General features: G+C 41.7%; 1 protein-coding gene across 2 annotated transcripts in view; it reads right to left on the reverse strand.

The window, feature by feature from the left end:
• The window catches only part of LOC138960785 (xaa-Pro aminopeptidase 1-like), a 153,969-nt gene that overhangs the window by 38,416 nt on the left and 93,421 nt on the right, over positions 1 to 22,132 (reverse strand). For both annotated transcript variants that reach the window (XM_070332434.1, XM_070332435.1), the window contains exons 10-14: positions 19,105 to 19,237; positions 16,014 to 16,136; positions 14,823 to 14,909; positions 5,286 to 5,336; positions 4,933 to 4,994 (exon numbers count right to left, since the gene is read on the reverse strand). In XM_070332434.1, coding sequence (XP_070188535.1) covers positions 4,933 to 4,994; positions 5,286 to 5,336; positions 14,823 to 14,909; positions 16,014 to 16,136; positions 19,105 to 19,237 — 456 coding nt within the window. The remainder of the gene's footprint in view (positions 1 to 4,932; positions 4,995 to 5,285; positions 5,337 to 14,822; positions 14,910 to 16,013; positions 16,137 to 19,104; positions 19,238 to 22,132) is intronic.

Consider the following 22,132-nt stretch of genomic DNA (forward strand, 5'->3'; position numbering starts at 1 on the left):
ACACCTAAGTAATTTTTCTGTTTTAAAAATTCGGACACACATTTTCTCAAATAATATGAAATTCGCTGAACTTATGTGAACAGCTCAGATCATGGGTAATTTTAACACCTTCACATTTAAATGCTTATTTTATAGCCATCCATTGAATTGAGAAGAAAACAAAGCATACTAAACTGCTAAGCATGAATCAAACAATAAGAAAATAAAAAGAACCAACAGCATCGTTTTGTATGTGTGGGTAGTAAACACGTTTTATTTACAAAACACGGCGGAAAATGGCGACAAATGTGTTGCACAGCGACAGGTCACTTTCTTCAACCAAGGCCAGTACTTTCATACATGACAAAGGAAAGCAAATATGGCCTGAATAATAAAGTTATAGTGTTCCTTTGCGTGTCTGAGTGATAAACTGTTTTAACCAACTATCTTCTGAAACGTAATTGCACTCAGCAGATTTGTCTTCCGCTCATAACTTTCGTGTCACACGGTCTTTGCGACAAACAGATAGATCGCATTCTCGCAGAAAATCATTGACAACACAGACCAGTCATTTTTAGCATTGCATTTGGGAAGGGCTACTATTATAGTGTGTTTTAAGAAAGAAAAACATTACAGTATCGGCAGAACACGACCAAATGAGTTTTCGTGTCACAGCGTTATGGGCGTGAGATTGTGTTCTCACACTGTAGCAAAATCATTGACAACACAGACAAGTCAGTTTTAGCATAGACATTGGGAAAGGCTACTATTATAGTGTGTTTTAGGAAAGAAAAACATTATAGTATCAGCAGAACACGACCAAATCATGACAAATGAGTTTGCGTTTTGGGCGTTATGTTTTTTCACACTGAAGATCATATCTCAAAAACTACTGAGTGGATCTTTATGAAATTTGATATGGATATTTTTGACTGGATTTTCTCATAGAAGGTTTTTCCGTTTATTGATAGGACAGTTTGATGACGTCATATTTTACCGTTTGCCAAAAGGTCGAGGCAGCACTTTCACAGTTACAGTTTTTCATCAATTTGATCGAATTTCTTATCACACAATCTCAGATCTAGGCCGGATTATGGGATTGCATTTCAGTTTGGTCACTTAAAGTTTTGTTATTGAAATGTTTGTTCGAAATATGTCATTTTTTCAAAATTTTAAAAACTAATATTTGAAACAAAAATTTTATATTGGTGTAATCCCTATTGCGTCCTGTATCTAAAACTATATAGTTTTGTTGTTTTGTATTGATAATTATGCTTAAAAATGAAGAAAACCGATAAATAACCACTATCTTTATTTATGAAAAAAGACACTTAAAAACAACTTCTATCTATTCCTTACCATTTTCTGATTCCAAATATATATAGTTTCATGGTGTTTGACGTTGAAAATAGGCTAAAACTTAACAAACTCGGATCGTTGAATGGAAATTATACTTCCAAGCTCCGTGCAGCTGACAACATGATAAAAACACGTCATTTCAAGTGTGGAACACGCTCATGACGTCATACTGAAAGGTGATGAATTATGGCTTCACCTTGCGATGTTTCATTTCAAACATGGTAACATTTTTAAAGGGGTTTCTTTCTCAGATTTCTGTTTGCCCTCTGTCTGTCTCTCTATGTCTCCGTCTGTCTGACTGATTCAATTAAATGTGTAATTACTTAGTTTTGCAAAAGTCAAACTAAGTAGGATATACCTAATTGATTCAGGTCTCTAAATTCTTCTTGTAAAATTGTGAGTTTCATTCAAAACAAATTTAATTGGTGTTTTAAACTCAATAATGGGGCATGCTGTGATGAGTAGAAGAATGTGTGCTTACGAGCAGAAAAAGCCCATCAAAGTCAAGAATCGTGTTTTTCTTTTTCTATTTTCACCTTGTAGCTTCATACAGACACTAAGCAACAGTGTAGTTCCACTTCCAGTGCAATATCTTGTACTTTAATTTTGACCATCTGTGTAACACTTTATTGACCCATGATCTGAGCTGTTCACTTATCTTCTTTTCACTACACCTTATATCTTGATTCCCAAAAAATTAGAGTTCTGCCTTTTTAAATTTACCAGTAACACAAACATTCGCTCTGACCAAACTATTTTTGTCCAGCAGTTTTACCGATACACAATCATTAAAAAAACACTACAAAAAGAGTTTTAAGTTAACCGACTTCGCTACCACATAAACAACCTTTTTTTATTGTCCCCAACATTCTGGTCAACGAAATCATTATTATAGACAGTCATTCTATTTAAGGACAATTATCACAGCTTTCGTTCAACCAGTTAAAAACAACAAGTATAGTAAAAGCTACAGCGCGATCAACGTTTGCCCATTTACGAACTCGCGATGAGATTTGTTTCTTCTGGTCACCAAGCCTACCGTTTACAAACGCATGCGCACTAATTGGGATTCCCCCAATTTTCTCGACCTTGACCTCAGAACTCTCGAAGCCACTACTTCGGCGTTCAATTTAGCTCGTGCATACCGAGTAGCTGGCAACTTTGCTTTCGAAGTTCCCACTTCCAATGTCAAGGGCCTCTCGCTTGACATAATTATACGACGATATCGCATCTCAAGGGTCCTTACCCATCCAAAAGAAACCTCCAGCGCACACTACAATTGCAGGACATTCCGATTTTAAAAGCAGCTCATTGGGAAATTATCTCAGACACAATATCGAAGACGTGAAATGCGTCAATCGAGCAACTGTCGTAACTTGGCTACAATGAGACGGTCTCCTACCTTGCACCATAGACACGGACTGTGACATTCTTGTTTAATTTAGGTGAAATGCTTAAAACAGAGTGACTCAAAAGCGACAGTTCGATCAGTTACTGACCGAAAAAAACGTGCTCGAGTCATTCGGCGAAGGTGGCGAGCTTTCAAACCAGCACGACTGAATAACTCAGAATGCCTTTTTTCATCATGCCTCTTTTCTTCACGAGTAACATAGTGCAGTGGTAACGGTTCCGGACTCTCGTTCATTTGCTCCGGGTTCAAGTTCCGCCGGGAGCTATATATTTTTTATTAATCTTTTCCTTTTTAAGCCTCCGCAATTGCATTCCGGCTGCAAAAACCGGGTTTTGCCTCTGTGTTAATTTTATTCATTTGCAAAAGAAACCTTCCTATGCTTTGAAAAAATCATATCATGTCTTGACTTTCAACTGTACGCGCGTGTGTATATGTGTGTCACTACGGTGAGTATGTGTGTGTGTGTGTGTGTGTATGTGTGTGTGTGGGTGTCATATGTGTGTGTGTGTGTGTGTGTGACGTGTCACTTGTGTCATCATAGTTTCAGTGTGTGTATGAGTGTAGATTGAGAGAGAATGAGAGAAAGTGAGAGAGAGTGAGTGTGTGGTTATTTGTTTGTGACTGTGTGCGTGCGTGTATGGGTGCGTGTGTGTGTATATGTGTGCGCGCTAGCGCGCGCGTGTGTGTGTGTGTGCAGTGTGTGGTGTGTGTGTGTGTTTATGTGTGCCGTCAGTGTCTTGTGTCATAGTGTCAGTATGTGCATGAGTGTACGTTTGTCTGTGTGTGCGTGTGTCGTAAGAGAGAGAGAGAGAGAGAGAGAGAGAGAGAGAGAGAGAGAGAGAGAGAGAGAGAGAGAGAGAGAGAGAGAGAGAGAGAGAGAGAGAGAGAGAGAGAGAGAGAGAGAGCGACACTTCTTTGGCAATTTTGGACCAGACAGCGTCTTTATGTTTAACAGTTAGACTGTTCTGAAATTTGGACAGAATAACCGTTCTTTCGTAAAACACTTCTGTCAAGAGTACAGCAATTTCACCATCTGAAAAAGGCGCAGAACGCCCCTCTGTGTCTACTTTCTTTTTGAGCGGCACACGTGCCTTGCCATTTTCGTTGACTGCCATGTTGATAGAAACGTGCGCATGCGTATTAGTAGGGATTCCCCCAATTTCCCCGACCTTGACCTTAATACTCTCGCTGTCACTACTTTGTCGTTCAAGTCAGTTCATGCATTGTGAACAGTTAGAAAGTTGACTTCGGGAGTTCCCACTTCGAAAAGAGGCCTCTACTTCCAGTGTTTCTTACTTCTAGTTCATGCATACGGGCCCAGAGGTACGCCGCCAACAACATCCTGCAACACAACGCCTGGGGAGGCCCCAGCGTCATGATCTGGGGTGGGATAGGCTTCAACCGTCTTGTGGGCCCCGTGGTCTTCCAAGGCATCGGCCCTGGGCGCGGAAACGGCGTGAATGCACAGCGGTACATCAACCAGGTCCTGGGACCCACAGTCGTGCCGTACTTCTAACTCCACGGCAACCTTACCTTTCAGCAGGACAACGCTCGCCCCCACACCGCGAGGGCCACCACGGCCTTCCTGCAGCAGAACAACATCAGGGTGATGCCCTGGCCCTCCCTGAGCCCGGATATGAATCCCATTGAACACTTATGGGACATTTTGCAAAGGGAGCTGAATGCCTTCCAGCCGAGGCCAACAACCGCACCCCAGTTGGAGCAGGCCATCAGGCAAATCTGGACCACCATCAACATGGCCACTGTCAACCGCCTGGTGCGCTCCATGAGAGCCAGATGTCAGGCCCTTGTCAACGCCAATGGGGGACACACGCGTTACTGAGCCTGGCGGTGAGAACTTTCTTTCGGTAACTTTTTTTGTTAGTGACAAATCAAAGAACATTGCCCCAAGATGCTTTGTACCAATTTTCGTGAAATTCGTTCGATTCGATCTCGTCAAAATGAAATGCCAAAGAATGAGATTAAATTTCTTGAAATTTTAACTTGCGTTTCACAAGTCACAACAACAACAACAACAACAACAACAACAACAACAACAAAGACGTGTATGTGAAATAGCTGTTCATTGTGTTAGCTTAAAAGCCTCATTGGCAAAAGCCGAATATAACTTTAAACCCTCCACACGTCTTGTACAATTTTAAAGGCCCAACAAGGCAACTTACAAGCGCATATTTTTCAAATCCATGGCTGCCGACACCTCTGTCCACCTCTTCCCGCTTTTCACCTGTCACACAAAAACAGATGGAAACGACTATGAATTTATTGTTTCCGTGACATATCTAGACAGCTGTAGTTGTACAAGACACACATACGAGGACACATCCAACATTTTGCAGCTTCCAGAAAGACTAACAGAAATATAGAAACAGACTCACAGATCCGATCGCAGAGAACACACAGACAGACACAGACAGACACACACATAGACACACACACACAGACACACACACACACACACACAAACACACACTCGCCCCTCCCCCCTCCCTCCCTCCGAAAAGTACCTTGTACTCACGTCTTGCTCTATCTTTGCTAGGAACTCAATCAGGACAGCGGAATCACGGTTCTGAAAAAAAAAACCACCCACCACATATTAGTATATACGTAGTAATTCACAATTCTCCAAATCAATTTTCCCAATGTAGGGGAAGGGCCCCCAATATGGACCACTTTTGTTTTATGCTGATAACTAGCTTGTTTTGTTGCGAAGAAGTTTCATTTTGTGTTTGGTAGTTGTTCTATCTGTAGTTAACCTTTAAGCCTAATTAGAGCGAATTGGCTTTTATAGACACTCAGCAAAAATGTAAATACAGACAATTTCACAACTGGTTTATGGCAAAGAAAGGCTCTGACCAAAACGAAATCGCGCCACTAACAGTTGATTGTAAAACCTATTTTGAAGACCAGGAAAAGGCTGAATAATTTAAGATGTCTTTTGTTAAACAATCAGAAATGAACGACACAGAAGATAATGTTCCCGATATAGACAATGCTGAGTTTTTTTTATCGACGATATGGTCGTGACTTCCGAAGAAGTGAAAAGTGTAATAGAAAGTCTTGATACATCTAAAGCTGTCGGGCCTGATATAATTTATAATAAGATTCTTATTGCAAGTTTACCTATAATAGCAGAACCTCTATCTATTTTATTTACTAGATCATTAAATGAGGGTGTATTTCCAAGCATATGGAAAACAGCACATATAACACCGATATTTGAAAAGGGGGATAAAGGAGACTGTTCAAATTATCGTCCCATCTCACTCTTAAGCTGCGTAGGTAAAGTTCTTGAAAAATGTGTTTAGAAACATGCGTTTGATTATTTTGTATCGAATAACATAATTACACCTTCCCAGTCTGGTTTTATTCCCGGTGACTCCACTGTGTACCAGTTAACATGCCTTTATAACGACTTTTGCAAGTCACTCGACGACAGCATTACTGTCCAGGCAATCTTTTTCAACATATCCAAAGCATTTGACAGAGTCTGGCACAAAGGTTCCCTGGGAAAGTTATTTGCACTAGGGATTCGAGGTCAGATGTTTAATTGGTTGCAAAATTATTTAACTGATCGAACACAAGCAGTGGTGCTTAAAGGAAGTATGTCTAGCTACTTACATGTGCAAACAGGCGTTCCAAAAGGCTCTATTCTAGAACCTCTCCTTTTTCTTGTTTACATTAACGACATATACTGTTCAAAAAAAGAAACGCATAGCTTGTAATATTTGGTTAATTTAGTTATATGGCTACAAGGATATCCACCAAACTGCAGAAAATGTTTATCTGGTCGTCGACCTTTCGTCCATTGCCACAAGTGAGCTCTGCACGTGACGCATGCGTTATCAGTGGCTACAATGTCAAAATTGCTCATTTGGCATGACCACTCGTCATGCTTCAGTGTAATCTCGTGAAACTCGGGGAATATTGAGCTCTCACCATGTCTTCCAAAACCCATAAAAGCGGATTGTTCGCCACAAAGAAATCAGACGACAATTCAGCGACGAAAGATGGCCCGATTGAGCAGAGAAGACCGCCAAATTGCATTGGGTCGTTTACAAGCAGGCCAAAGTCAAAGTGCAATCGCCAGGCACTTCCACGTGTCCCAGAGCACCATCAGTAGACTGTGGGTCAGGTTTCAAGCCACTGGCTCCGTTGCTGACTTGCCACGAGCGGGAAGACCAAGGGCGACAACTGCTGCTCACGACCGCTTCATACGGCTCCGCCACCTCCGGAATCGTTTCCTGTCGGCCTCATCTTCTGTCCAGGCTCTCCCCGGGCCACACCGATTATCGGACCAGACCGTGCGGAACCGCCTGCATGAAGCTGGTTTGAGAGCTCGCAGACCTCACAGAGGAGCTGTCCTCACCCGCCGCCATCGCCAGAACCGAGTGCAGTGGGGCAACCAGCACCTTCGCTGGACCGTCCGGAATCACTGGAGACACGTGTGGTTCAGCGACGAGTCCTACTTCCTGCTCCAGCGACATGATGGTCGGAGGAGGGTCTACCGGAGAGTAAACGAACGTTACGCGCCCAACTGTGTGGATGAGGCACCCGTTCATGGTGGTGGAGGCGTCATGGTGTGGGGGGCGATCAATACCGCTGGAAGGAGCACCCTGGTGCACGTCCAAGGGCGCATAACTGCCCAGCGATACGTGGAGGAAATTCTGCGCCCACACGCCCTTCCTCTTCTGGCTGACCAGGATGCCATATTCCAGCAGGACAACGCTCGCCCGCACACAGCACGACTCACCACCCAGTTCCTCACCGACCACCATGTCCAGGTGCTTCCCTGGCCATCCATGTCGCTAGACATGAACCCGATAGAACACCTCTGGGATGAATTGGACAGACGTGTGCGCAGGCGAGAAGAAGCGCCGGCAAATCACCGCGATCTATTGCAGGCACTTCAGGAGGAGTGGGACACCATCCCACAGCAAGATATCCGGCATCTGATCCAGTCCATGCCCAGAAGGTGCCGGGCAGTTGTTGCTGCTCAAGGCAGTCACACCCCCTACTGACTTGACAGCCTCGGCACCCAATCGTATTGATTGACTGATTGATTTGAAGATGCAAATGTGTGTGCATTCAACTGTGTCCATACCAAATTTCAAACAAATAATCTAAATATTGGATTTTCTGTTAATTTTTTCGAAAAATAAAACAAATTTGGCAAGTAGCAACTATGCGTTTCTTTTTTTGAACAGTATATTTGCGATATTGCCACCATTGATATCAACTAACAACCCATATCACCGGCGCAGACCTCTAGACAGGAAAGTTCCATCGTTTAAAACTGAATTATACAGAAACTTATTTCTCCCATCTACTACACAACTCTGGAATTCTTTAGTGACTTAGTGACTCCCTAGTGACTCCCTTAGTGACTCCCTAACTTAGTGACTCCCTAAGTGAATTTAAGCACTTTTTGTCAAAAAACAATTTAAGTCCGCCGTGTTCTTTTTATTCTGGAGATCGCATGTCACAAATAATTCACTGTAAGCTTAGGTTATATATAAGTGATCTTAATAACGATCTAGTGAGACGTCACGTTGCTACAGATGCATCTTGTAACTGCGGATTCCCGTCCGAATCCGTAAAACACTTCATATTCGATTGTCCAAATTATCGCGAAGCACGTCAAGAAACTATACATACCCTCCCTAATCACATAATTCACCTCCCCCACCTTTTAAACGGAAACAGACAGTATTCTTTAGATTTGAACAGGAACATATTTTCCACCGTACACTCGTTCATTGAACGTTCAGGCCGCTTTGGGCAAACCAGAATAAATGCTCTACAAGCCGGACAACAACTTTAACTTCTGCACATCTCCTACCCATCCCTCTTCTTTTATTCATCTTCTTTCCCTCCTTCCTTCCTTTTACTGTCTTTCTTTATAATCATTATGCAACGTTTATTACGTTATTAACAGATTTGGTTTATTGAGACAAATTGTTCAGCCGTTACCGCCTTATATGTTGTACTGTCATGCAGGAACACCACTTTAAGCTTCTAGCTTGTTGCTGTTTCTGTGAACTTTGTATGCATGTCATGATTGTAACCTTTGTTAGAATAAACTTAACTCTTTCAACACGTCCACCCTATGACATGACTATACACTCAGAACGCATGCGCCAAAGCATATAAATAGCCTGCTGACAACCAAAATTGGGACATTTTGAAAAAAATATTGTATTTTGAAAAAAATATTGTAAAAAAACTAGTACATGTGGGGATTTACTTTTTGCACACAATTAAAGAAAGATTTTTCATTGTTTCAGAAATGTACTTTGTATTTGTCAAAAGGCTTGTTGTGTTTGTGTGGTATGCTATTGAAAATGTCAATAAATAGCCTGCTGACAACCAAAATTTGAAAATTTTGAAAAAAATATTGTATTTTGAAAAAAATATTGTAAAAAAACTAGTACATGTGGAGACTTACTTTTTGCACACAATTAAAGAAAGATCTTTCATTGTTTCAGAAATGTACTTTGTATTTGTCAAAAGGCTTGTTGTGTTTGTGTGGTATGCTATTGAAAATGTCAACAATTTAAATAAAAAAAAGTCCAGAGGCACCACATAAATACTACAGACATGTTTGAAAATATGCACAAAATGTTGTTAGTGAATACTCAAAAAAGAATTTACTAACCTGAATGATACAATGAGATGACTGGGTGATGACTATGATGAATATATCCATGTAGAAGAAAAGAAACACTTGCTGTCACAGTATTTACAGTGCCACAGAGCACAGCTCAACGCAAAACGCCACACCACATTCCAGGCACCAGAATCGAGTCCCATTGCGTTGGGTTTTATCCATAGAAGAAAAGAAACACTTGCTGTCACAGTATTTACAGTTTTTGTATAAATGACTTGTTTAGAACTCGGTTTATGCACGGAGAACATCCTTCTTTGTGTGCCACACTTCGAAGCACGGATCAACACAAAGCGCCACAGCCATGTGGCCACAGCCGGAACATTCCCGGCACCAGAATCGCGTCCGTCCGCTTGCATTGGGTTTTGGCCAAAGTAGCATTGACACCTCGAGCTCTTGATTTGGCTAACTCATTCACCCTCATCACTCACTTATCCATCTATCACAACACCACTGTTTCATGCACACACAGTCACTACCTTCCTTCTGCACGCCGCTTCGCTTCGCAACAACACTGACAACTCGCGACATTTTGGAATCCTAAATATGAAACTAAGGCATGGGTTGGTCCCGTCAATGACCTGTAGTATCCAAACTAACCAATGAAATCAACTGTTCTGGGAGTTATTTGTCGCGTATGGTAATGCAGCCGACCTCTGAACCTATGACGTGGGTTTTCGTATGGAAAATCCCCAGCGTGGTATTTTCCACTTCCAACGCTACTATTAAGGCGGTGTGAGGCGAAGCGACTCACGCACCTTACGCACGGATTCTGGCGGCGTGCTGACAACGGCATGATCAGTGAACGCTTGTATTCGGGCGGCGCGTCGCGAAAAAGTATTAGGAGCCTGAGTCTGCGTCTATATGGACCAGTGGAAGAGGCCTTCAAGAATCACTGTAAAAAGCCTCCTATACTTCAAAATACCATGATACAAATTAACATGCAAAGTCAGACTAATTCATATATGCTTCAGATTTATATGTTTCGGTTCGACGAGAACTTTATTTGTAACACAACAGGAAATTAAACAAACTTATGAAAAACAGAGAGAAAATAATTAAAATTCTCTACTTTCACGTAAAGAAGACTGTTTCGTATAATTTTTTGAAATCTCGAGGTCATTTTTAGCAAGCTTCTTAATGAATGACTGAAACAAGCCTTTATCTGTTCTTTTCTTCGATTTGTTAAAGGTGGTCCATATTAGGGAACAAAAAGATACTTTGAGTGTTTGCTATTATTTATTGTTTGTGCCAGAAAATTTCGGCCAACACTGCTAAAATGTAGCGAATACAGCCTTAGCTGTCATATAAAGCAATTTGTGTGTGTTTACGGCTTTGTCTTTGGATAGAAATGAGTCCGTTTTAAGCGTCACATTTAGAATGAACGCTGCCAAAAGTGTAGAATTGAGAAAAACCCTAACGGTTTTGTGCTTTGTGCGTCTGCAACTATTTTGACATGTGCAAGTTATCCAGAGAGTTATCCGTTAGTTTGTCAGAATCAAAGGTGGTCCATAGTAGGAGCCGGTCCATATTAGGAACCTTTCCCCTACTAAAAGGACACACGGTCATTGTCTCATCTAAAGCGAGGAAACAATATATAAAATAGGGGAAGGGCTCCTAATATGGACCACTTTTTGTTTCATGCTGATAACTAGCTTGTTTTTTTGCAAAGACGTTTCATTTTGTGTTTTGTAGTCCTTCTTTCTTAGGTTAGCCGTGAGGCCTAATTAGAGTGAATTAGCTTTAATTGATAGACATTCAGCAAAATTTAAATCAATAAAAAAAACACAAATGGTCCATATTAGTAACCTGGGCGCCCAATATGGACCAGTGAAGAGGCCTTCACGAATTATTTCACGGGGCCCCTTTACTTCAAAATAACATAAAACTTAGTGTGCAAGTCAGACTAATTAAAATATGCTTTAGATGTATCTGTTTCGGGTTAATGAGAGCACTATTAGAAGCACACCAGAAAACTAAACAAGAAGGGCAAAGCCCATACGACTCACATGCTTGACCTTTACATGACCTTGACCTTCAGCTAAACCTAGCAATGACATCATACACTAAGAACTGCTTTACACATTTTTCCTGCCAAAATACATGTGACCTTGACCCAAGGTCAAGGTCATCCAAGGTCATGCAACACAAAGCTGTTAATTCAAGACATAGGAAGTACAATGGTGCTTATTGGCTCTTTCTACCATGAGATATGGTCACTTTTAGTGGTTCACTACCTTATTTTGGTCACATTTCATAAGGGTCAAAGTGACCTTGACCTTGATCATATGTGACCAAATGTGTCTCATGATGAAAGCATAACATGTGCCCCACATAATTTTTAAGTTTGAAACAGTTATCTTCCATAGTTCAGGGTCAAGGTCACTTCAAAATATGTATACAATCCAACTTTGAAGAGCTCCTGTGACCTTGACCTTGAAGCAAGGTAAACCAAACTGGTATCGAAAGATGGGGCTTACTTTGCCCTATATATCATATATAGGTGAGGTATTGAATCTCAAAAACTTCAGAGAAAATGGGAAAAATGTGAAAAATAGCTGTTTTTTAGACAACATTTATGGCCCCTGCGACCTTGACCTTGAAGCAAGGTCAAGATGCTATGTATGTTTTTTGGGGCCTTGTCATCATACACCATCTTGCCAAATTTGGTACTGATAGACTGAATAGTGTCCAAGAAATATCCAACGTTAAAGTTTTCCGGACGGACGGACGACTCGGGTGAGTACATAGACTCACTTTTGCTTCGCATGTGAGTCAAAAAGCTTATCAAAAACAGAGTGAAAATAAGTCAAATTATCAACTACCACAAAAAGAAGACTATTTGATATATTTCTTTGAAATCTCGAGGGCTACTTTTACTTTATTTTCAGCAAGCTTCTTAATGAATTAATAAACATAGCCTTTAGCTTTTATTTTTTTATTCGTTCAAGGTGGTACATATTAGGTAACACACACGTACTTTAAAATTTTGCTTTTATTTTTGTTTGCAGTAGAAACTCATAGTCAACACTGCTAAAATGTAACAAATACGGTCTTAGCTGTCATATACACTACTCAAAAGAATTCAAGGGCCACTCAGTTGGTCATTCCCCATACAAAGCAATTAAGACAAACAACAGAAAACATATATCAGAAGTTTAATTTATTCACTTGTTGTTCGATCGGTTACAATTTCATTAACCAACACGAATTATTCATCGAGAAAATGTCATTTGAATGGACATACCCCCATTTTCAAAATTCAGAACAGAGAGCAATTGGAATCACAAGATTCAATAACGAGTGTGACCTCCATTGGCATAGATGCAGTCGAGGCAACGCTGACGCATGGACCTGACCAATGTCTGAAGAGTGTTCTGAGGGATCGCCTGCCACTCCTGCTGCAGAGTGTGGAACAGGACGTTGAGGTTTGGTGGAGGAGAATGATTCGCTCGAATCAGTCGCCCCAGGACATCCCAAAGGTGCTCGATTGGGTTCAGATCGGGCGAACGGGAGGGCCAGTCCATCCTGATAACTTGCTGCTGCTGCAGAAAGTTATTGACGACCCGAGCTCCATGTGCAGGCGCGTTGTCGTCTTGCAGTGTGGCACCTGGTCCGATGGCCTGAAGGACTGGTGTGGCTATGGGACGCAGAATGTCATCCCTGTACGCGATGCCAGTCAGGTTGCCTTGGACACGGTGTAGGGGTGTCCTGTGGTGAAGACTGAATCCACCCCACACCATCAGGGAGCCGCCACCATGTCTGTTGTGCTCCAGAACGGTAGCGTTGCTGAAGCGCTCTCTAGGACGTCTCCAGACGCGAATTCGGCCGTCGTTGAAGGACAGCGTGTAGCGAGACTCGTCGGAGAAGAGCTCCCTGGACCACTGCTGCCTTGTCCAGGCCAGATGACGCCGGGTCCAGGCCAGACGAGCTGCACGATGAGCCCTAGTGAGTGGAGGTCGTACCGTTCGCCGCCTTGATCGCATGTTCACCTCGTGCAGACGGTTGCGGACAGTTTGGTCACTGACCAGGATGTTGGTGGCTGTTCGCACTTGCCCCCTGAGCGTGTTTGCAGTAACGGTTCTGTTACGCAGGCCTGACACGATGACGTAGCGGTCTTCTCTCCATGTCGTCATTCGTGTGCGCGCAGCCCCCCTTGGTTCTTGCACACTTCCGGTGTTGTTGAAGCGATCTCTCAGCCTCTGTATGACAGAATGTGTCACTTGCAGTCGCCTGCCAACTTCCCGCACTGCTACGCCTTCCTGGAGCCAGGCCACGGCCATCCCTCTGGCAGCATAACTCAGTCGGCGTCTTGGGGGCATGGTTAAAAATGCTCAAGAAACGTGGCCTTAAATACCCGTTGGTCTGAAAAACTGGTTGACGTCTGCTCACAAAAGCTACGGCTTTCACGTGCATTGCAGTTTTCAGTCTGCGCAGGTGTGCTGCGTCAGCTAGACGCGTTTGAAAAGTTGGCATTTTCACGTAAATTTTGCGTTTCTTTTGTGGCCCCGTGTAGCACTTTGAATAAACGCTCATCTGAACCCTTTTCAGAAACACGTTGTCTTGAACATTGCGTAACACTGTTTGTTGCTTATTTGGCAAAAAACCACATTTTGTTCAGTCTGCACTTTATTTTTCAAACCATGTCAAAAATGACACTGGCCCTTGAATTCTTTTGAGTAGTGTATAGCAATTTTTGTGTGATAACAGCTTTGGTTGTGGACAGAAACGAGTCCGTTTTAGACGGCAAATTTAGAGTGAACGCTGCCAAAAGTGAAAAAAAAGAAAAAGCCTAACGGTTTTGCGATTTGTGTTTCTGCAACTGTTTTGACATGTGCAAGTTATCCAGAAAGGGTGAATACAGCGAATGAAATTGTTTTGAACGCTCTAGCGCCGTTAGTTTGTCAGAACAGGAGGTGGTCTATATTAGGAGCCCTTCCCCTACTACATGGCTTGCTGTGTCTTACCAGATTTACATGAGTCGCTTTTTAAAATATTGAACTGCGAGCGAAAGTGATCTTTTCAATATTTGAAAAAGCATCGAGTGTATTTTACTCAAAACGTCCCGCAGTCGAGGCGTCCAAATTGAAGACGCTTTTTCTGGAACCTCGATCTCTTCCAAAGCCGCGTGTAATCTTTCATGTCAAAGCAAAGAAACGTCACTCTATAAAGTGTAGGGTGACGTGTTACTCCTAAAATCTCTTACAATGGAAATAACAGGAGCAAAAAAGTTTCCATTATTACTGCCTAACACAAAAAAAGCAAGCAAACAAACATAAAATCAAACAGACAAACATGTCCCCCCCCCCCCCCCCCCCCCACCCACAGATCAACAACAAACTCTTAAAGTAGCAACAAGAAAAAGCCAGCAAGCCAGCAAAGACTCACATATGCGTTCTCCATTCCCTTTCGTTCCACCTCGTTCTTCTGAGCTTTGCTGAGGGCGATCATGGAACGTTCCTGTACCCTCTGTGCCTGCGGGGAAAACAAAGTAATCTTTCTGCCATCTCACATCATAGGTTTTTATTCCCGATTCCTGACAACTTTTTTTTCTCGGTGCTTTATCAAGGGACACTTCATACCCTCCTGGTGCTTAGCAACTTTACACACACACACACACACACACACACACACACACACACACACACGCACGCACGCACACACACACACACACACACACACACACACACGCACCCGCACACACACACACACCCTCGCGTCCCTCACAATCAAAGCCCTTTAATACAAAGTCTATTCACGACCTGCAGCAGGGATTTGGACTGTGTGCAAAGTTATCGCTATTATCAGTCTGAGCTATCCCATTTAGTGGAAGAACACAAACTGGGAAAGCTTGCCTCAATGTTTCAATAAACCTATAACAACCCATATACACCCGACAGAGTTATATCCGAACATCGTCCGTTGTGGCCGAAGTTGACTTCGCATAGTCTTTTTGACCGAAGTTCAGTGCCAAAGCTTCGTGCAGCTAGCTTCGTAAAGTACACTTCGCCAAATTAATATCAGGCTTAAAAGAACTGTGTAAACAGCCCCCCCCCCCCCCCCAATGAGATAGCCAGGACAATACAGTATCAAACCCTGCTGCAAGTCGTGAATATACATTTAGACTGAATGTAAAAACCCTTTCTTTCTTTATTTATTTGGTGTTTAACGTCGTTTTCAACCGTTCAAGGTTATATCGCGACGGAGGGAAGGGGGGGTGATAGGATAGAGCCACTTGTCAATTGTTTCTTGTTCACAAAAGCACTAATCAAAAATTTGCTCCAGGGGCTTGCAACGTAGTATATTACCTTACTGGGAAAATGCAAGTTTCCAGTACAAAGGACTTAACATTTCTTACATACTGCTTGTCTAAAATCTTTACAAACATTGACTATATTCTATACAAGAAACATTTAACAAGGAGAAACAGAATCCGTTAGTCGCCTCTTACGACATGCTGGGGAGCATCGGGTAAATTCTTTCTCGTCCCAACCAATATGGGACTCCCCCTAACCCGCGGGGGGCATGTAAAAACCCATTCAGAGCATAACACAACGCCGCACAGTCCAGCAAGCCTACCTCGGGAATGACGCCATAGATTGCGTAGTTACACAGGTGCGTCACCCACACCTTGTTGTTGACGTCATCATTGACTACCGCCTGCACGGCCTTCGTCACGTCCTCCGGCACGTAGTCCACCACCTGGCCAGTTGATACATAATAATTGTCAGTGAGTATTTCGTTGGATTGAATGAATGCGGTAAATCTGCACTCCTTCGTTTCGCACACTTGAGTGTGTCATGTTTTTTTTTTTACTTGTGGGGATGGGTGGGGAGGTGAAGGTGGAGGCGCAGTGACATGATTGAGTGACCTACAGGGTCACAACCACGAGATCTCAATCTCAGTACATGTATTGACTTAATGCAGGAATACAACGATTCGAAACTGATCACCGAGACACTAGGAACACGCCTTGGTAGTATCAACCAACTTTTCTTCTCTCCATAATAAGGGAGGAGGCCCTATGTTTGGTATGTTCCTAAACTGAGCTCTTCAGAGAAAAACCCATTGCCGTTTTCAAAATGATTTCATAAAGAAAACAGCACAAAAAAATTATCAAATCTCTCTGCTGTCACCAACGTGAAAACAGGGACATATAAGCAATGCACATCAATCCAAGAAATGGGCAAAAGGCAAAAGTAGTTATCCACGTAAAACGGCAGCCACTTTGCCTGCATCATACAACTTCTGAATGTGCCTGCCTGTGTTTTAAGGTAACATATTTCTGTAAATACTTGCGTGCTCCAAACTTCCTTGCTCCTATGTTAGGCATAATTATGTTATTACAGTCGATAGATACGATATGACCCTTTGACCGAACGAACCATGGGTTAGGGTTAGGGTTAGGGTTAGGATTAGGGTTAGGAGTAGGGTTAGGGTTAGGGTTAGGGTTGTGGTTAGGTTGTTCACGACCTGATTAATCTCCCCATGTTAGCGCATGCGCATTGACCGCAATGAGAAGGATTGTTCAGGCAGAGTTTTCAGTTCGTGACAGCAACGGTGAGAAGGAAACAACACTCTGCTGTCACCAACGTGAAAACAGGAACATAAGCAATGTACATTAATCTATCAAATATTACTCAGAACAATACCTAAACAAGTCAGATAGGGGAAGGGCTCCTAATATGGACCGGCTCCTAATATGGACCACCTCCTGTTCTGACAAACTAACGGCGCTAGAGCGCTCACAAAAGTTTTATTCCCTGTATTCACCCTCTCTGGATAACTTGCACATTATTTTTTATTATTCTCATTATTATTATTTTTATTATTCTCTTTATTTATATAGCGCCTTATCCGAAGTTCAAAGCGCTTTATGCCGTGTGAGATGGAATTTTTTACACAATATATCACGCATTCACATCGACCAGCAAACCTCAAGCCTGTTAGGCGAATGTTCACCTTTCGCGGCCTTTATTCCAAGTCACACGGGTATTTGATGGACATTTTTATCTATGCCTATACAATTTTGCCAGGAAAGACCCTTTTGTCAATCGTGGGATCTTTAACGTGCACACCCCAATATAGTGTACACGAAGGGACCTCGGTTTTTCGTCTCATCCGAAAGACTAGCACTTGAACCCACCATCTAGGTTAGGAAAGGGGGGAGAAAATAGCGGCCCGACCCAGGGTCGAACACGCAACCTCTCGATTCCGAGCGCAAGTGCGTTACCACTCGGCCACCCAGTCCACATGTCAAAACAGTTGCAGAAACACAAATCTCAAAACCGTTAGTTTTGACTAAATGTTTTAACATAGAGGGGGAATCGAGACGAGGGTTGTGGTGTATGTGTGTATGTGTGTCTGTGTGTGTGTGCGTGTGTGTGTGTAGAGCGATTCAGAGTAAACTACTGGACCGATCTTTATGAAATTTCACATGAGATTCCTGGGTATGATATTTTTTTTTTTTTAATAAAACGATCCAAATTTACGTTCATCGTATTCTTCATTATTTTCTGATTCCAAAAACATATAAATATGTTATATTCGGATTAAAAACAAGCTCTGAAAATTAAAAATATAAAAATTATGATCAAAATCAAATTTCCGAAATTGATTTAAAAACAATTTCATCTTATTCCTTGTCGGTTCCTGATTCCAAAAACATATAGATATGATATGTTTGGATTAAAAACACGCTCAAAAAGTTAAAACGAAGAGAGGTACAGAAAAGCGTGCTATGCAGCACAGCGAAACCACTTCCGCACTTGTGAAAAAAATGCAGTGCGTTCAGTTTCATTCTGTGAGTTCCAGATGTAGTAATTTCGCCTTACGCGACTTGTTTTCACTTTTGGCAGCGTTCACTCTAAATTTGCCGCCTAAAACGGACTCGTTTCTGTCCACAGCCAAAGCGTTTATCACACAAAAATTGCTATATATGACAGCTAAGACCGCATTTGTTACATTTTAGCATTGTTGACCCCGAGTTTCTACTGCAAACAAAAAATAATAGCAAAATCTCAAAGTATTGCGAATCCCCTAATATGGACCACCTTCAACAAATCGAAGAAAATAAAAGCTAAAGGCTATTTTTATTAATTCATTAAGAAGCTTGCTGGAAATAACCTATAACTAGCCCGCGAGATTTAAAAAAAATATAACAAAAAGTCTTCTTTTCGTGGAAGTTGATAATTTCACTTATTTTCACTCTGTTTTTGATAAGCTTCTCTAGTTTCCTGGTGTGCTTCAAATAATGCTCTCATCATTCCGAAACAAATAAATCTAAAGCATATTTGAATTAGTCTGACTTGTACACCAAGTTGTATCATGTTATTTTGAAGTATAGGGGACTTTTTACAGTGATTCGTGAAGGCCGCTTCACTGGTCCATATTAGGCGCCCAGGCTCCTAATATGGACCATTTTGATTTTTTTCTGTATTTAATTTTTGCTGAATGTCTATCAAAGCTATTTCACTGTAGTTAACCTAAGAGAAAAGGACTACCAAACACAAAATGAAACTTCTTCGCAAGAAAACAAGCTAGTTATCAGCATAAAACAAAAAGTGGTCCATATTAGGAGCCCTTCCCCTACAGACAAACAGACAGACGAACAGTTGAACAGACATAGGCCCTATAGGCAGACTGACGACAGGCAGATGAATAGACCAACCTCCACACAGAACATCTCCCCAGTTTGGCACTGTCCATCTGCACCAGTGTTAAGATGCTCGTGCAACTTGTGACGGGTCTCACTGTCATTGGGGTTCATGGTCAGGCGCCGAGCCTTGTCGTATATATATAGTCTGCACAACAACGAACCCGCTTTTGACATGAGCTAGTTTCAACTAGTCTTCATCCAAGACTGGTCTGCCTCTACACAAGCTCATAAACATTATTCTCCTACATACCTGAGATTGACTACTCATATGATAAAGAAATCATCTCTTCGCACGTGCGTATATTATGTCAATGAGATTGGGTCAAAGTACAGTCTGGCAGAGACCTAATTTTCCATTGCTCGAGATCATAAAGACAAATGTCATACTCGAAACACTTTTGCATTTGCTGTTTCTTCTGTTAGCGTTTTTTAACACTTACACGTGGAACCTGGCCGTGTTCAGGGTATCACCGCAACAGCTGGACTACATCCTTATGTACCCGTTTTATGCTTGGTTTTAATTATCTGCAAGAGGAAGTAGATATTTTGGAAAATATGAAATGCAAATGGCGGCCATAATTAATATTTTGTTAGTATCTACTTCCTCTAGCAGATAATCAAACCCTAAACATACGTAGACGGGTAAATAAGGATGTAGACCAACTGTTGCGGTGATAACATCCTCACTGCCAGTTTCCAATTCGTCTTAATCGAAAAAAAACACGAATTAGGCTACTTCATTTATTAGCTGACTCCCGTGTTTGATCCAGGTATACACAGTGAGCCTTATATCAAAGGAAAGTGCAGAGTCTTAGGAACACAACGATACCAAAATCAAGAGTACTGGTCAAGAAACAAAGACGCACAAAGCCATTGCAAACTGTGAATTTTGTAGGTATTAGTTGACTTAACCTCCACCTTACCAAATGCAACTACAACGGCAGAAAATACTGGCTAGGCGATCTTTATTCCTGTGTCTCTCTTACCTCCTCACCTCGCCAACCGACCGAAGCCGGTGGCTTTAGCCACAATGCACAATGAACTACATCTTCTCAGTGAGTGAATCTCACAACGACAAACAGCAAAACACGTCCTCTCTCTCCTGTGTCTCTCAAAGTTCTCCTAGCTCTCACATTTCACGGTTTTCTCTATTTTTAAGCAAATTGTTTTAATCAAACACAACAAAACTTTATATTTTTGAACACAGGAGGTTAACGTTATAAGAATACAATGGTATAACTTTTCTTATTCAAATTCCGATTTCTTTAAAAAGTGAAAACATTGGCAAATCATGATACCAAGCAGTAATGCAATCCCATAGTCCGGACTGGGTCAAGGTTGTGTGACAAAAATTTCAAGAAAACTGTGGCCATCATAGTGCGGACTCAACTTTTGCAAACCGGTACATAGGACGTCATCAAATGGCGCTATCAAAAATCGGCGAAAAATGACACAAGCAAATGCCCTCACAAATGTGTAAACCAAATTTCACAGAATATAATTCGTTAGTTTTTGAAATATGCTTTGCACAGACGGACAGACAGACAGCTAGACAGACAGACAGACAGACAAAGACAGACAGACACACACACAGACACACACACACACACACACACAAACACATACCTAGGGAGACAAACATCACCCTCCGCCCTCCTTAAAACATTCAGTCAATCCTTGACTGAATGTAAAAAGATGATGATGATGATGAGGATGATGATGCACGAAGAGCATATATATGAGTAGTCAATCACAAAATACAATGCATAATATGAAGGCTATTACGCGTTTATGCAATCACAATGAAACATTAAAGAATAACCAATAAGGGAAAGAATAACCAATAAGGTATTTCAGCAGTATAATGTTAATATAAAAATTGATGTTCAAACAGCACTGTTAGGATACATGAAAACACCTGGTATGTCAAACAATTTAGTAAACTATATCAATTTACTTATTATTGTGGCAAAAATGTGTGTGGGAAAATTCAAATACGGGAAACCAATAGAAATTGTGTGCATATTAATTCAGAGTTAGATTTGCGACACATATAGACTGAGAATAATGGTAATTGTAAAATATTTTAATAAAATTGTCCATTGTTGGTATTTGTCCATGATATAGAGGTGAAAAGATTAGGGCAAAAGAAGTAAAATTAAATGTGTATGTGTTTGTTTTTTCTTTAAAACCCTATCTTTAAGCTGTTGATTTAAAAAATGTAAGAAAAAAGAAAGAGGGAGAAGGAAAAATAAAAAAAAAAGGAAACTGAGCTGAAAGAAAAGAGAGAAAAAAAAAAAAAAATGAAACATTAATCAATAGGACAAAAGTAAACATGTTGAAAATGTCAAATGCACAATCTATCTTTGACCATAATATAAACTCGGAGGCAAAAGAAACGCAAATAAAGGATGCGTTAATTAAACCTTTATAGACTTGAAATAAAAAGAAAATCATGATACCAGCATGTTCTGCACGTGTTGTTTTAGCGGTCTCATCTTGTCAGAACCGTGTTTGCCGTTATCTGGGTCACACGCGAGGTCTTGTTGACGGGGATCCCAAACCATCATGGGGACAACTTTCAGCACATGCAAAATGTGGAAAAGCAGCTTTTCGTGTTCAGAGTGTTCAGGCAAGCTGTACCGTACTCACAAAACTGTTACAACATTCATTTCTGCGACACAGGCGCGATGCCGAGACTATCACCAGATCAGCGCCAACAGGCGATCGGGAGACTTGATGCCAGACAATCAGTTCAGCAAGTTGCTAGAGCATTTGGAGTAAATGTCACAACGGTTTATCGCCTGCAGCAACGTTTTCATGTCACTAACAGTACCTGCGACTTACCAGGACGTGGCAGACACCGGGTAACAACAGCCCGACAAGATCGCCATCTTGTCCATCAACACCAGCGAGATGCATTCGAAACTGCCGCCAACACAGCCCGTAACACATTCGGGGTGCATAGACAACCCGTCAGTGCCAGAACTGTACGCCGACGCCTTGGTGGGCAGAACCTGGTAAATCGACGTCCTCCTCG

The sequence above is a fragment of the Littorina saxatilis genome, linkage group LG3 (genome assembly GCF_037325665.1).
Source record: "Littorina saxatilis isolate snail1 linkage group LG3, US_GU_Lsax_2.0, whole genome shotgun sequence".
Taxonomy (NCBI): domain Eukaryota; kingdom Metazoa; phylum Mollusca; class Gastropoda; order Littorinimorpha; family Littorinidae; genus Littorina; species Littorina saxatilis.